At 57.2% G+C, this 16,425-nt stretch overlaps 1 protein-coding gene across 5 annotated transcripts in view; it reads left to right on the forward strand.

Moving 5' to 3' along the window:
• Nucleotides 1-16,425, forward strand: part of PRDM15 (PR/SET domain 15) — a 69,439-nt gene that overhangs the window by 16,686 nt on the left and 36,328 nt on the right. For 2 of the 5 annotated variants that reach the window (XM_045501309.1, XM_045501313.1), the window contains exons 2-6: nt 4,355-4,400; nt 4,961-5,054; nt 7,019-7,172; nt 9,390-9,642; nt 15,744-15,845. In XM_045501309.1, the coding sequence (XP_045357265.1) occupies nt 4,364-4,400; nt 4,961-5,054; nt 7,019-7,172; nt 9,390-9,642; nt 15,744-15,845 (640 nt within the window). In that variant the 5' untranslated portion in view covers nt 4,355-4,363. Of the gene's footprint in view, nt 1-3,732; nt 4,013-4,354; nt 4,401-4,960; nt 5,055-7,018; nt 7,173-9,389; nt 9,643-15,743; nt 15,846-16,425 lie in introns of all 5 variants that reach the window. The other 3 variants (XM_045501311.1, XM_045501310.1, XM_045501312.1) reach the window with 3 other exon arrangements.

Here is a 16,425-nt window from a genome sequence, read left to right on the forward strand (position 1 = left end):
AGGTGCCCCCTTGCTTCAGGCCTGACTTGCTGTCCAGGGTGGCCGTGACCTATTCTCTTGGCTTTAAGGAACGATTTTAGAGGCTGTGTTTCAGGGATCAGATGATACTCATCAAGGATGGTCTTTCCAGGGCCTCGAACATTTGGGTGTACGAAGACCCAGTGTAATAAAAAGCTAAAACCTCCCGTTGTTTCCTGCCCGCTCTCATTTTCTCCCTGCGGCCGTTGCTAAAACCGAGTCGGCTGGGTTTCTCTCCCAGCAGGTGTGCTTGGAGGGGCCGCTTCTTTGGGGACACTCTGGACAGGAGACAGTCTGCTTCGCCTCCCTTGAGGGGAGCAGAACAGAGGGGGGCGCCGCCAGGGGACAGGCAGCCCCCCGGGGCTCGGTGGACCTAGCCCGAGGGAGTCACCCTGGTCTGGGCGCCCCGATTCTGACACGTTCTGTGGGGACCCCGTGTTCTGCCTGCCTCGATCCTGCAGCTTCGAGCAGCTTCTTCAGAGCCTGCCCTTGCCTTTGTGGGACCTTCTCGGGTTGTGACAGAGCCTGCAGGCAGACGGGCTGTGAGGCTCCTAGGGGCGCTCCAGGAACTCGTTAAGGCAGATTTCCACGCGTTTCTTCTGCCTCTTCGTCCCTCTTCCCCTTCTGCTCGGTGACCAGCTGCCGCCCCCGTTCCAGATCGGCCCCCGACCACACCCACGGTACCCGTCAGCCAGGAAGCCCTGAGTTACACTTGCCAGGGCCACGGGAGACACCTTTTTCCCCTTAAATGGGTGCTCCCAGGAGGAGAAAATACAGATTTGGAAAAAATAAACGCCCTGGGTATTGATCCTTGGCCCTTTAAAGGCAAGTTGGAAATCCCATGTCCCTGCCTTGTTTCCTCGTCGCTGACTCACTCTTCCACAGTGAAGTTTGAAATTCTCGTCTCAGCTCAAGTAAACGTGTGTTTGGCGAATGTGAGTTCCCATGTGGACGTTGCATTTTCATTCTTCAAGCTGCTGGGGATGGAAATGGGGCAGAGGCCACGTGAAATGGGCATTCGGGAGGCACGCTTTCCCAAGAGGGAACCTAGCAGCACAGAGGGGCCCGCACAAGAGGTGGGGGCGCAGGAAGGGTGTGCTGGGTGGGCTTAATGGGGGTTGGAGGAAGCGGGAGAGGAGAGGAATTTGTGTGTGTGGTGTGTGCTGGGGGTATCGTACTTTTTGCTCCCCCCAAAACTGCACGAGGTGTGCATTTCTTTTTTTTTTTTTTTTTAATTTTTTTTTTAACGTTTATTTATTTTTGAGACAGAGAGAGACAGAGCATGAACGGGGGAGGGGCAGAGAGAGAGGGAGACACAGAATCGGAAACAGGCTCCAGGCTCTGAGCCATCAGCCCAGAGCCCGACGCGGGGCTCGAACTCACGGACCGCGAGATCGTGACCTGGCTGAAGTCGGACGCTCAACCGACTGCGCCACCCAGGCGCCCCGGTGTGCATTTCTTTGAGAACACGTTTATTTTAGGGGCGTCTGGCTGGCTCAGTCATTTGAGCAGCCGACTCGTGATGTCGGCTCAGGTCATGATCACACGGTTCGTGGGTCCAAGCCCCACGTCAGGCTCTCTGCTGATGGTGCAGAGCCTGCTTGGGATCCTCTCTCTCCCTCTTTCCCTGCCCGCCCCCTTCTAAATAAATAAATAAACATTTTTTAAATGTGAAATTTATTTAAAAAAAATAAATACGAAATTTATTGTCAAATTGGTTTCCGTACAACACCCAGTGCTCATCCCAACAGGTGCCCTCCTCCCTGCCCATCCCCCACCCTCCCCTCCCTCCCACCCCCCATCAACCCCCAGTTTATTCTCAGTTTTTAAGAGTCTCTTATGGTTTGCCTCCCTCCCTTTTTCCCCCCTTCCCCTCCCCCATAAACAGTTTTTAAAACAGAGATGTTTTCCTTGAACTCTGATTGAAACGTTGAAAAAAAATTTTTTATTTTCATTCCAGTATAGTTAACATACAGTGTTGTATTAGTTTCAGCTGTAGAGTATAGTGATTGCACAGTTCTACCCCGTTACTCAGTGCTAGGCATCTAAGCGTGCCCTCAATCCCCATCCCGTTTGTCACCACCCCCCCCCCGCCCCCCCCCTCCCCGCTGACCATCAGTTTGTCCTCTGTCATTAGGAATCTGTGCTTTGGTTTGTCTTTTTTTCTTTGTTCGTTTTGTTTCTTAAATTCCATGTACGAGTGAAATCAAACGGTATTTGTTTTTCTCTGACTTGTTTCACTTAGCGTTATATATACTCCCTAGGTCCACCCATGTCATTGCAAATAGCAAGATTTCATTCTTTTTATGGCTAATATTCCATTGCATATGTATATATCTATATATGTATGTACGTATATGCATATAAATATATATGCACGTATATATAAACACCACATCAGCCGATGGACACTTGGGTTTCTTCTGTGCCTTGATTATTATAAATCATCCCGCACTTAACATAGGGATGCGTATTCCTTCAAGTTAGTATTTTCATATTCTTTGGATAAATACCCAGTAGTGGCATTACTGGACCATATGGTAATTCTATTTTTAATTTTTTGAGGCCCTTCCAGACTGTTCTGGAGGCCAGTTTGCACTCCCGCCAGCAGTGCACGAGGGTTCCTTTTTCTCCACATCCTCACCAACACTTGTTGTTTCCTGCGTTTTTTACTTTAGCCCTTCTGACAGGTGTGAGGCGACAGCCCACTGTGGTTTTGCTTTGCATGTCCCTGATGAGTGATCTTGAGCATCTTTTTATGGGTCTGTTGGCCATCTGGAGACATATCTTTGGAGACATATCTGTTTATATAATCTGTGCATTTTTTAACTGGATTATTTGGTTTTTTGAGCGTTGAGTTATGTCAGTTCTTTATATATTTTGGACACTAACCTGTTACTGGATATCTTCTCCCGTTCTGTAGGTCGCCTTTTAGTTTTGTTGCCTGTTTCCTTTGCCGTTGTAGAAGCTTTTTCTTTTGATGTAGTCCCAGGGGTTTCTTTTTGCTTTTGTTTCCCTTGCCTCAGGAGACACATCTGGAAAAGTGTTGCTGTGGCCAGTGTCAGAGACATTACGGCCTGTGCTCTCTTCTAGATGTTTATGGCTTCAGGTCTCTCCTCCGTTTTGAGTCCATTTTTGTGTGTGGTGTGGGAAGGTCGTCCAGTTTCATTCTTTTGCATGTTGCTGTCCAGATTGCCCAGCACCCTTTGTTGAAGAGACTGTCTCTTTCCCATTGGATATTCTCTCCTGCTTTGTTGAAGATTAGTTGACCCTATAATTGTGGGTCTGTGGGCCTTCTCTTCTGGCCCGTTGATCTGTGCATGTCGCCTTTTGTGCCATCGCCATACGGTTCTGATCACCACAGCTCCACAGTATGTCTTGAAATCTGGGATTATGGAACCTGTAGCTTACTTTTCCTTTTTCAAGGTTGCTCTGGCAGTTTGGGGGCGGGTTGTGGTTCCCTACACAGTTTACGATTGTTTGCTCTAGCTGGGTGAAAAATGCTGGTGGTATTTTGATAGGATTGCATTGACTGTGCAATTCACACGTTCCCGACTGCTTCGGGCTGTGTAGACGTTTCGACAGTGCTTGTTCTTGTGGCTCGTGAGGAAGGTCTTCCCATCTGTGACCTCTCCAGTTTCTCTCATCCACGGTTCGTGGTTTCCAGAGTGCAGGCCTTGCAATGTGGGGAACATTTTTATTTCCGTTTTATAGGTCAGAGGATCTGGGCCCTAGAATTAACGTGTCCAGATCATCCCTCAAATAAGTGGGGGGCCTCGCCTCCACTGCCTGACCTCACACGCTCAACAGAAGACAGAAGAAATGACTGGTCTGCTGGAGGTCTGGAACGTTCTCGTCCTCTGTGCTGTGTGTTGCTCGTGGGTGTGCCTGGCTGTCAGGCACCTGTTAGCGGCTGAAGGAAGACAGAGGTTGTACTAGACTTGACTGCCCTTGAGGAATTCACAGTCCGCTGAAGGAGGAAAGAGAAATGGAGGTGACAGTGTGAAACCAGCTCTTAAAAATGGTGATCCTTGTACTTTACAAATGGAAACCAGTGGCTAGTATAAAAAAGATGGAAAGTCCGAGTTCAGAAAGACTTCCTAATCTAGAGGCCATTACAATCAATCGCTTTTATTAAAAAACATTATTTTAGGGGAGGAAACCTCTCAAAGCCCCCAGCCTCATTACAGTAGAGGGGATCTCGCTGCTTGGTGCCTTTAAAGCCCAACGTAAGGTCCGCGCACAAGTTCGAGGAACCTTTGACAGGGCTGGTCTTCAAAACTTGCTTTGGCAAAAAAGCTTATCGTTAACAACCTGGCCTTTGTTTCCCCGACAGGTGTCAGAAATGGCTGAAGACGGGAGTGAGGAGATCATGTTCATCTGTAAGTAGTCCGTGGCCTGTCCGTGGGTGCAGTGGGGCATCGCACTGGCCGTCTGGGCAAAGCCACGTCCACGTTTTGTTTCCACAATACAGAAAAGCTGCCGCTGTTTGAGTGGACATGACTTTGCTCGCTTTACGGAACACAGTTGATTGCGTGGGAAATGCCCCCGCAGGGGTGTGTGGTTTTAAAAGGATCATCTTTCTCAGAACTTTGGGCCAAGGGCACTTTGCAGGGGGCGGCACTTGATTCAGAAAAGGAAGCCAGGGATTCGTGACACGTGAGGTTTCTAGTAAGCAGGTTACGTTGGTGAATTTTCACTTATTCTCCCTCCTTGGTAGATCTTGTTCTTTGTCACCAGAGAGGTGACCGCACACTTTGCAATGTGCCACAGAGCAAGGCCTTTTCCTTGGGGGCCACATCCTGAGTTTGCACCGTGTTCACATTGGGGGGGGGGGGGGGCGAAGCGCTGTAAGTCGCCCTCCTCGGGCAGGGGGCCTGCGATGTCCCCCAGGTGTCCCCTGTCGGCTCCCTGTCCCCCTGACACTCAGTGTCTGTTGCAGGGTGTGAGGACTGTAGCCAGTACCACGACTCCGAATGTCCTGAGCTGGGCCCCGTGGTCATGGTCAAAGACTCCTTTGTGTTAAGCAGGGCAAGGTGAGTGCTACCTCGGGCTGTTTTTACAGCGCTTCCTGTCAGGGTTGTCTGAACGCCGTCTCTGCATCTGCAGAAAGGAGAGCTCTTGGAGGGTTCCCGGACCCAAGTCCTGCGTGGGGGTCCCCGCACAGGACCAGGCAGTTCTCGGGCACCAGCGGGGGTTCAGCTCTGACACCTGCTGGGAGGAGACAGCAGGGGGCCCCACAGGCTCAGGGCTCAGCCCCACAGGGCCGCCCCGCCCCCCCCCACTCCAGACGCCAGCCGCGAGCCCCGGGCTGTCCTCTGTCCTTGTGACAACCACGCGGCAGACTGGAGGCTCCAGCGGCCTCCTCCTCGGAGGCTTCTACGTCGTTAGCGTGACGCACAGAACTCTGGGAAACCCTTACCGTTTCCGGGTTATTAAAGGACGTGATAAGTGGGATGAGTGAACAGCCAGATGAAGAGATGTGCAGGGTGAGGCCCCCGGAGAGGGCCTGGAGCTTCCCTGCCCCGCCCCCAGCCCCGGCACCACTCACCACGCCCCTCCACCTGTTCACCCACCCAGGCGTGTTTCCGAAGGCTTCCGAGTGAATGTCTTGTTCTAGTTCCGTGCTCCCAGGGGCCAAGCTGGCCGAGACACAGCGTGGTGGCCGGGGAAGAGCCCGCGGGCCGAGGCTGCGGGTTTCCCCGCGGCCCGAATCTCGGTCTGCCATCTGTGGATGCCCACCGTGGGCAGGGTGGGCTGCGGTGGGGCCCGGGCGGTGAGGGCAGGTAACAAGGCGAAGCCATCAGCGCTTCTGGAAGAACGCTGGCAGGTGGAGGGAGGAGGCCCAGTGGCTCTGCTGTTCCACGTTTCCGCGTGGGGGCCGTGTCGCCCGGGGGGGCCGGAGCAAGGGCTCTGAGGGACCGCCCGTTCACAGCCCGGGTCTGCAGCTGGTTGAACTGGGACAAGGCCTTCTCGTTTCCGTACCTTGGTGGCCTCATCTGCAGAGTGGACAGAGTAACGGTACCCGCTGCAGACATGTGGTCGGGATCGTAGGTACGGTGCCTGGCACACGGAGGTGCCATTATTATCTCGCTGCTGTCTCTAGAAGCTTCCCAACTGGTTTTCCTGGCATCTTTATTTACTTTTTCTCACTGTGACTTAGCTTCTCAAAACAGAGGACTAGTTTTGCCTGAAGTGGGGGCCCTGCCGGCTCTCCCCGAAAACTTGCACTCGTTGCCTGTTGCCCGTGAAACTCTGGCAGCAGCTACCGGTCCCACAGTGGGTGCCCTCTGTGGGGGCCTCCTGCCCTGCAGCCCGGCCTTCTGCGTGGTCCTGCGAGGGGGCTGCTCTCCAAGCACCCTGGCGTCTGGCCCGCTCCTGGATGGGAGTCGGGCTTACCCAGGCCTTGGCTTGTGCTGGGGTCCCAGCCCACAGGCCTTCCTCTTCCTGCACCCCATTCTTGACACTCGCAGTTTAGGCGAAAACATCCTCAGTGCCACTGGCCCGTTCAACCTAATGGAAACGCTTTTCTGGTCCTTGGAATGCCGTGGCACTTTTCCTTTTCTTGTGGTGTCTCAGCATGGAGCTCCCCCGCCCTGCCGCCGGGCTGTGGGGGGGGGGGGGGGGCGGGCAGTGAGAGCTGGTGCCCTTCATCTCCGTTGGCCCATCACAGCCCAGCTGGTGCCGTAGTCGTAGTGGCTTGTCTCTCGGGTGGGGATTTCAAACACCTCCCTTAGTGAATGCGCCACCCCCCACCCCCGCCCCGTGTGTGCTCTGGGTGGGTCTTGCCAGGGCTCTGGGGTTGCTCTCCAATGGCTTAGGCTTTTAAAGAGTCGGGCGGCCTTCCCCGCCTCTGTCCACGGTAGGCTCTTTATCAGCCTCAAGGACGGTATTCCAGCGAGAGCGAGCTTTGGGCCCTCTTGACCGCCTGTCCCCGGTGCGAGTGGCTGTCCTCAGCCGGCAGTGCTCCGGGACTGAGGGCCTCCTGTTCCATTTCCAGATCATCCCTTCCCTCCAACCTGGAGATCCGGCGACTAGAGGATGGGGCTGAGGGAGTGTTTGCCGTAACTCAGCTCGTCAAGCGAACGCAGTTTGGTCCATTTGAGTCGAGGAGAGTTGCCAAGTGGGAGAAGGAATCTGCTTTTCCGCTGAAGGTAAGGCCGGGGCCGGCGGGGGCTGGGAGCGGGCGGCACCTGCCAGCCGCGTTGGGGGATCCGCGAGTTCAGGGATCGAGAAGTGTCTTCAGACAGCTTTAAAGATCATCGTCCCGCTTACTTCCAAGACACCGTTTTCTCTTTTCACGTTAGTTTGTTTCGTTTTCAAAGGTTTGTTTTTGAAGGGGAGAAGGGGCGGGGAGAGAGGGAGGGAGAAGGCCCAGCAGGCTCCATGCCACTGTCAGCACAGAGCCCAACACGGGGCTCAAACCCATGAACCGTGAGATAGATCGTCACCTGAGCTGAAGTCGGACGCTTAACCAACTGAGCCACCCAGGCGCCCCTATTTTAGTTTGTTTTTACATCCTAAAAGCATCAGAGTTAAGCTAGCCTTTTGTTATTTCCAACCTTGCCAAACGTCGAAGAGAGCGTCATTTGAAATGTGTGCGAGAGTAGAGCCCAAACACTGCCCTTCCTTCCCTCACGACCTGGGCTGCCTCGCGGCCGTCGGGAGGTCCCTGGCAGGGCCTGGGCAACCCAGGCACTTCCACACCTGCACACCTCGAGTGGCACTTTGCACAGCGCTTTCGAAGGGAGGGGGTTCTGTTCAGGCAGCGATAAGACACTGGAGCAAAGTTTGGCAGCTCTAAAAAGCCCATCAGACTGAGAAAAGGCAGCTTTTATGTGAAATTGGGAAAAACAGACTGGCTGCAAGTCACAGGGAGGACTTCGACCTCTTGAAGGAAGACAGGTGGAAGGTCACGAGGCCACGGGACCCTTGTTCTGTCCCCGTCCCTAGCATGTGCCTCCAGAAGCGTCTGTGGCACCAACAGTGAGGACCAGGGTGCCGGTCCTTCGCGATTGCCCGCAGCGGCAGACTCCTGCTGGAGGCCCGTCACAGGGACATGGGTCTCAGGACACACAGGTGACAGATGGCCTCAGGTTCTAGGCAGTTCTTGGAAAAGTTGAGCTGACTGGGCAGATTGCACCAGAATGGAGAGCACGGAAAGCTGTTTGATTTGTTTGCAAACAAAAGGAAAGAAAGCAAGGTGGTTACGTGAGAAGCCTGAGGACAGGCCCCGGAGAGCACTGACTGTGTCCTTCTCCGGACCCAGGGCTCGTGGACACAGGGCTCGTGGGCATGTGGTCGGGCTGAGGCCCCTTTGGAAAAGTCCTCTGTGCTTGCTTTGGCTTCTTTCAGTGACTCGGTCGTCGAGGTCTGTCTGACATCTAGTTGTTTCCACTGCCGCATCAGCATCGAGCACGGGTGCGGCCGGGGGCGTGGGGCGGGCGGAGGCTCCCCGATGAGCGTACCGCACACCAGCCAGGGGTTCCAGGCACCTGGTGGCCCCCTCTGCTTCCGAGGGCTCCGTCCTCGGAGGGGGCCTTCACCCTGTTAGCAGTGGGGAGCGCCCACAGGAAAAGCCCAGGAGAGGGAGAGAGAGGTTCCTACAGCAAGGAGGCAGTGGTTGCGTCAGAAAAGATGGAAGCAAGACCCTTTTCTCCTCGTGTGGTTACTTGGAGCCTCGGAATGTTTGAGTCTCTCCCCCTGTTCCCGTCCACCAGCATCTGTGCTGTTACAGGTGCAGCTTATAGGACTGACTGACGTTACCGGACACGCTTGTAACAGAGCCGGGGAGGAACTCGGGTGTCCTGGTGCCCACCCAGGACGTACGCATTCCCCTTTCCAACTGGGCCACACGCAGATTTCCGGTGTCCGGATGACCCCGGGACCAGGTGTAGAGCCTACGTGTCACCCAGAGCCGGTGGAGTGCTCAGGTGTCCCAGTGATGTCTGGGCCAGGAGTAGATCTCAGGTGCCCTGATGATATTCGGTCAAGGACGAGAGCTCCATCAACCCGATGCCACCTGGACCGGGAATACGACTCCTATGTCGTTATGGCCCCTTGGAAACCGATTAGAACTTGGGTGTCCAGCCGCTGCTCCTGGACCTTGAGTAGGCCCGGCGTATCCCAGTTCCCATCTGGCCGTGCATGGTTCTCAGGTCCCCGGTGACTCCCAGAAGCAGGTTGTGTGCGGAGCCCGATCTGGCCTCCGGTGCAGCACTGTCGGATTGGCTGCCCAGCACACTCCCGCCACCCCACACGCACATGCACACACACACACACGCACACACGTGCACCCGCACGCGCTGACATGCAGACGGGCGGATAACCAGTTCCTTTCCCGGCCCCTTGGCGGCCGTGCCCACCCTCAGGTGTTCCAGAAGGACGGGCACCCCGTGTGCTTCGACACGTCCAGCGAGGACGACTGTAACTGGATGATGCTGGTGCGGCCGGCGGCGGGGCCCGAGCACCAGAACCTGACCGCCTACCAGCACGGCGAGGACGTCTACTTCACCACCTCCAGGGACATCCCCCCCGGCGCTGAGCTGCGCGTGTGGTACGCGGCCTTTTATGCCAAGAAGATGGACAAGCCCATGCTGAAGCAGGCCTGCTCCGGCGCCCACGGTACATGCCCCCCCCCCCCACCCCGTCCCGCCCCGCGTCTGCCTCCCGCCAGGCCTCGCTGTCGGGACCCGGGCCCCTGGCTGCCCACAGGCGCCTTGTGGTCGAGGGGGAGCCGTGCGGACAGGGTGTGGGGAACAGAGGGGGCTGCTCTTGACCCCACATGGTTGGGGCTCCTGTTCTGCTTGTCAGATGTCTGGGCCCGCCCCTCAGCCGGACTCCGGCGGGTGGAACGTTCTCCCTGGGAGATCTGGGCGCTAGGGCACGAGGGGCGGAGATCATCCCCGCCGTCCTGCTAGCTGGGGCGACTGTCTCTGTTTGGGGCAGCGGAACGGAGCACAGAGAGGTTAGGGAACCTGCCTTGAGCCGCACTGTGGGAGGTGGAGTCAGGATTCAGACCCAGATCTGGCTCCGGGGCCGGTGCTGGCCTCCTCGCGGCAGCCTCCTCCTTGGGGTGTGTGCTCACGTGTGTGTGTCCGTGTGCGAGTGCGTGCCCGCGTGTTCCAGGAAGGACCTAGCGAAGGTCTTGTGTGTGATTTGCCCAAATCCGGCGGCCCGTGGAACTTCCGTCCGTCCTGCCCAGTAGTGAGTCCTCACGGTGCAGCCTGAGACCACGCGAGGCCACCGCCAGTGCGGCACGTTTGGCCTGTGAGCTCAGCGGGTCATAGCCTCACCTGAGCCTCCAAGGGCGGACGCACCTGTTGTTGCCACGGTTACTTGCTGGGGGGGAGAAACAACCCTCTTTGCTTCTGACCCTCCACAGCACAGGGTTCTGACAAAATGGTTTCCTGATCACGAGCCCGTCGTGACACGAAGCAGCTCTGTAGAGTGAGAGTCTTCACATATGTGAGGTTCTGGTCTGTGCCGTGTGGTTGAGATTCCCCCCCTCCCCCCCGGTGGAGCCCTTCTGGCCGTCCCTGTGCCAGCAGCCTGTGAGGAGACGAGTCCGGGCGACTGCCCACACCAGGCACCGCAGACCGTAAGCAGCAGAAATGGGTCGCCTCTCAGCCCTGGAGCCTGAAGTCCAGGAGCAGGTGTTGGCAAGACTGGATCCTTCTAGAGGCTTCTCCCGGCTTCTGGTGCTGCTAGCGGCCCTTGGCGTTCCTCGGCTCGTCGATGCATCACGCTGGTCCCTGCCTGTGTCCTCACGTGGACCTCTCTCCCCCGTGCCTCTGTGTTCTCTCTTATAGGGACACCGGTCGCTGGACTTAGGGTCTGCCCTGCTCCAGGGTGACCTCATTTGCCCTTAATTGCACCTGCAGAGACCCTATCCAAAGCCTGCAGGAGCATGTGAATTTCGGAGGGCCACCCTTCCACCCACCACGGGCTGGGGGTGGTGGAGTGGGAGCCACTGAGGATGTCCTCGGGGAAAGTCTGTGGGGGCCACTCGGCCAGATGGCCTGCACTCTGGCTCCGTTGGCAGTAAAAGGCTTGCTGCCTTCACAGAGATATTTACGGGGTGCTATGTCGATAGTGAAGGGGGCAGGAGGAACTTGGAGACACCCGCAGCTTTTCACCCAGCTGCTCCTAAGCCGTCCGCTAGGATTTGCTGGAACCGGGTGCCTGGCCTGGCCCCAGGGAGGACCGAGGTGCCCGGCTGGGCTGGGCTTCGCTTCCGGGCACGGCGTGGCTGGGCCCATCGGTGCTGTGCAAGGTGGCCGGGGTCTTCCTGGTCTGGTTTTCTCATGTTCAGGTTTCCTTACGGCTTTGTGCCCCTGGGCCAGCCAAGCCCGCACATCGGGGTTTGTTGTACCAGAGGCTGACCTTGTCAGTCCTGTCCTGCCTGGTGTCTCACCCCTCACGAGTCTCCAGGTCAAAGTCAGAGCAAGGTGGCTGCCCTCCTGCCGGAGTTGCAGTGCCGTTTGCTTTTCCCCGCGGGAGAAGTCTGTCATCTGGAGCTGACATTGAGAGGGTGCGGTTGAATGAAATGGGCCCAACCAGACAGCTCCCTCCTCGTTTTGTCCCAGCCGCCCTCCCTGGGGAACCCTGAGTTGACTGTGGTCGTCCTCCGTGCGTTCCTTCTGAGAGCCCGGGACACGACTGTAATCATGTCAGCATCAGCTGGCGGGCACGGTCCCCCTAAAGGAGTATTTGATTCGGGCAAGCAGATAACCAACTCAGGCACTCGGAAATTCCAGAAATACTTTTGATGGTTTTTCAGTCTTCGTTTTGGGAGGAATGGCAAGCAGGTATTTCCTAGAAATGTCCTGAAAGTTCTTGAGCGCTGTTAAGGGGTTGGTTAGTTGGGGTCCTTATTTCTTACATCTGTTGGACGACGACTTCGCTCAGGCAGTGCTGGGAGCTCCCCAGAGGACGCGTCACGTCTGCTGTTGTGCGTGGTGCCTGTGGTCGGTCGGTGACAGGGCCACCACTCAGGCCTCCCACCAGCCCCTTCCCCAGGAACCCCTCCTGGCACAAGGGAGCCTCTAGAACCCTGGTCCGGCGCTGCCCGCCCTGAGTGCCTGGGGGCCCCGGGCGGTCTTGGGTGCGAGCTCTGGACGCCTCACCTGGTTGAAGCCGTATGTTGGGAGCCCACCACTGCCCGATTCTTAAGACTCTAGTGTGGGTGCCGAGACCTGTGGAGAGGGGCCTGGAACGTACAGGAAGCTGGGCCTCTGCGTGATTCTGATTGGCCAGGTCCGACAGGTAGGGAGAGGGCTTAACCTCTCCTCCCACCACAGAGGCTTCTGGTCTGCACACCCTTGAGACCACTGCAGTGCAGGGGAGGGAAGTGGCCTTTTGTGGCCATCACTGTACCTTGGGGCCAGTGGCAGTGGGGCCACGCAAGGTGAATGGGCCTGAGGGACCACGGTATGTTCTAGAAGAATCGTGCTGGGGGTCAGGGCACGAGGAGCTCTCTGCCCAGAAGTTATTCAGAATCTTTCTCTGTGAGCATCAGAACTGCTAAGACTCACCAGTTTCATTCTGTCTCTTTCAGATTTGCTTCAAAATGTATCTTTGTTGTAGAAATCAGCCAGTTTTGTAGATGGCACAGCCGTGGTCCAAACACAGCAAAGTCGGAGGAGCAGACACACTCTTTTTAAAAAACAAACAAACCAACTTTTACTATTTTTTCTTCCTGGTAGTAAATTTTCTTTTCTTATTTTTTCTTTTCTTTTCTTTTTTTTTTTTAACGTTTATTTATTTTTGAGACAGAGAGCATGAGCAGGGGAGGGGCAGAGAGAGAGAGGGAGGCACAGAATCCGAAGCAGGCTCCAGGCTCTGAGCTGTCAGCACAGAGCCCGACGCGGGGCTCGAACTCACGGACCGCGAGATCGTGACCCGGCTGAAGTCGGACGCTTCACCGACTGCGCCACCCAGGCGCCCCACATTTGGGGAACTTTCAAGTCACCATTTTAATGACCCTGGCATTTTTGCTGGCATCTTATGGTACGTGAGAAAAATCAGCACGGCTCACGTATGGTTTACCTACATTCAAACAGCAGTTTTCAGCGCGCAGCTCAGAGTTTCGACAGAGGCGTGCAGTTGTGTGAGCCGTGCCACCGTTGAGATAGAGAGCATCCTTATCACCCCTGTGGCTCTGTGCTGGGGCCCTGGCCACCAGCAGGATGACCCTGCCCCTGCCCCTGTCCGTGTCTTCCGCTCCTCAGAAAGGCCCTGCGTTCTCACACAGGCGAGGTCCTACTGTGCGCGGCGTTCTGTCGCTTGCTTTCATTTCCCTGTGGGCTTGTAACTCACCAGGCCTTCTTCTTCTTCTTCTTTTTTTAAATCTTTGTTCATTTTGGGGAGGACACAAGTAGGGGAGGGGCAGAGAGCGGGGGACAGAGGATCCAAAGCGGGCTCCGCGCCCCCAACGCGGGCATTGAACTCATGAACCGCGAGTGAGATCAGGACCTGAGCTGAAGCTGGACGCTCAACAAACTGAGCCACCCAGGAGCCCCCTGTCTTCTCTTTTTAATGTTTATTTATTTTGAGAGAGAGAGAGAGCGCGGGAGAGGGGCAGAAAGAGGGAGAGAGAGGATCCGAAGCAGGCTCTGCGCCGACAGCAGTGAGCCTGACACGGGCTCGAACTCACGAACCACGAGATCATGACCTGAGCCAAAGTCAGATGCCTAACTGACTGAGCCACCCAGACGCCCCTTGTCTTTTTTTAAAAATGTTTATTTATTTTGAGAGAGAGAGAGAGTGCAGGAGAGGGACCGAGAGAGAGACAGAAAGAGAGAGAGAGTGCAGGGGAGGGACCGAGAGAGAGAGAGAGAGAATCCCACGCAAGCTCTATGCCCAGCACAGAGCTGGACGCAGGGCTTGAACCCATGAACTGAGAGAGCATGACCTGAGCCAAGATCGAAAGTGGGACACCTAACAGACCGAGGCCCCAGGCGCCCCCCGCCCAGCCCCTCTCAAGCGTTTTCTCTGTCGCTCGTCTGTGGCATATTCGTGGTATTTGTGGCCGTGAGGTGTCACTGTTGCCTCGATGCTTCTTTTTTGTTGGATATTTGCGCGATGGGCAATCGAGAGCTGCCTTCTGATTGTTGGCTGATTTTTGTTCTTAAAAATTGTGATCTTTTAGGGAGAGTTTTTGGAAATCGAGTTCTTCCCCAGACGAGGGAACAGCGGCCGTGACTCGTTCTCCTAGTTAGTCCTGTTGACTGTCAGCCAGGCATGTTCTCGTGTCAGGTTCATTTGAGTCCCCATCACGGGGGTGGGGACCGTCCCACTGGGGATGGCGGCTCACTGGGACCAGAAGAAAGGGCCTCGACTCCGGGTGACCCCTCGGCGTCCCTTCCTGAAGCCACCACATACCCGCGTGTCCTTCGCCTCCGTAGAGCCACGTGTGTTTGGGAGGGTGAGCAAGGAGCGGGAATTCGGCTCTGGCGCCCGTTCATTCGCGGTCTCGTCCTGCCCGTCTTCACTCGGGGGACGCACAGGCAGGAGGGAGAACAGAGGGGGCTGGCTGGCCCATCCCCACCCTGCTGCCCCAGCATCCGCCCTGGGGAGCTTGGCCGTTTCAGCGTAACATTTTCCCTCCTTGTTACTTTAGGAGGACGCGCAGAATACACACCAGCGGTTGTAGCGGTGGCCTGCTGCGGTCTTTTGCTTTCGTTCTTCTTTGGAAGCTTGTTGCACGTTTTTGCTACAGAGAGAGGCATGCATCGTCCTGGGGCCGAATGCACGTGCAATGGCAGCTCTGGGTGATTTTTTCCAAGAACCCGGGAGTCTGCTGCACGCGTGGCCCTTGGGGTGACGCGCTAGGTCGTGCGGTGCAGTGGCCAAGTGGCGCTGGTGGCGAGGGCTCGTGGCCTCAGACCAGCCCTGGCGGCTGCCCGATGCCACCACGAATGGAGGCTCGCTTAGAGCATCCCCTTCTTTGAGGTCCCACGGGAGCGTCCGTAATGTTTTTAAAAGGAGGCCCCAGTTCCCCTCTTCACAGGCAGGGCCTCCCCTGTGCCGTGAACCGTCCCCAGATTTGTTCGGCGTGTGAGGAAGAGGGACCACGGGGGCTGCTCAGTGGCCACCTGCCCTGGGTAGTAGCCGTTGAAATTCTAGTGCAAAGTAAACAAAACTAAACACTCGAATCCACGGGGGCCGTAGCCGCACGTGGCCAGCACCCCAGACACGCCGTGTTTTCAGAGCCCTGGTGTCATCACAGAAAGTTGTGTTGGCCCACCTTCAGCGGGAGGTGCGGCCACATGGGCCGGGGCCACAGTGACGGCCTGTTTTGGGCTCTGCCGTCCCTCGTGGGAGCCAGAAAGAGGCTGAGGAGTTCCGTTTAATCTGCAGGGTGCGTTTTTTTTTTTTTTTTTCCCCCTCGGTCTTGTAAGGGATGTGTGTGCTCCCACCGGTCTGGCTTCTCGGAGGAGGTCCCGCGTCTGTGAGCCGTGACGGATCCCTCGTCGGGCCGCTCCGGCCCCCCCCCTCCCCCCCCCTCCCCCCCCCCCGTGCTCAGGTTCCTCCCCCGTGAAATGGGCACATCCGTGGGGACCGAAGGCGTCCACGCATGCAGGGCTCCGGGAATGGCAGCTGGAACGCCGAACGCGCCGAGCCGTGGTGGAGGGGGGTGTGCGGACAGGCCCGTCCCCTGCGGCCCTGGGCCCTGGGGGCACGAGCTGCTGTGGGTCACCCTTGCCCCTGCTCTCTCGAAGCTGCAGGCAGCCCCGGAGGTGGCACCACGGTGGAGCGGGAGCCCAGCCAGTGGGCGTGCAAGGTGTGTTCTTCCACCTTCCTGGAGCTGCAGCTCCTGAACGGTAAGCCCGGCGCGCGCGCCCCGGGGTGGGGCGACCACTGTGCTGGCACGTCCACGCCGTCCCTGTGCACACGTGGCGACGCGCGGCCGGCCGGATGTGAGCGGCCGCGTGGACCCCAGCCGCGTCCCCAGAGCCACACGCGTCAGCCCCCCAGGCCCTCCTCGCGGGGCCTCCTCCGCACCTGCCGTGACACGTAGCCTCGACCTCCCCGCTGCGCGCCTGGGGTCACTTGGGGTCTCTGTGTCATCCAGGCTTTCCAAGTGTCCCCAGCCAGGTGGGCTCGTGGCCGCCCAGTTCCGCCGTGTGGCCCAGGTGCCAGGCCCTTCCTGTAGCACGCGTCACGTTACTTGCTGCGTTTGCTTTTTAATTTCCTTTCCCTCCCACGACCCAGCTCCTTGGGGGCACTCCCCCGGCACAAGTGGCCCTAAATACGGCACAGGGAAGTGACGACCGCTTTGCGCCGAAGGCCTGTGCTGAGCCCGTTGAGATCACAGCGGGGGGAATCGCCCCTGGCCCAGCCGCGGGCCCAGGCACCCTCGGCCCCTGGACCGGCCGTCCCCTTGTGCCCGGTGGGCCGCCC

This window comes from Leopardus geoffroyi, chromosome C2, assembly GCF_018350155.1.
Source record: "Leopardus geoffroyi isolate Oge1 chromosome C2, O.geoffroyi_Oge1_pat1.0, whole genome shotgun sequence".
NCBI classification, from domain to species: domain Eukaryota; kingdom Metazoa; phylum Chordata; class Mammalia; order Carnivora; family Felidae; genus Leopardus; species Leopardus geoffroyi.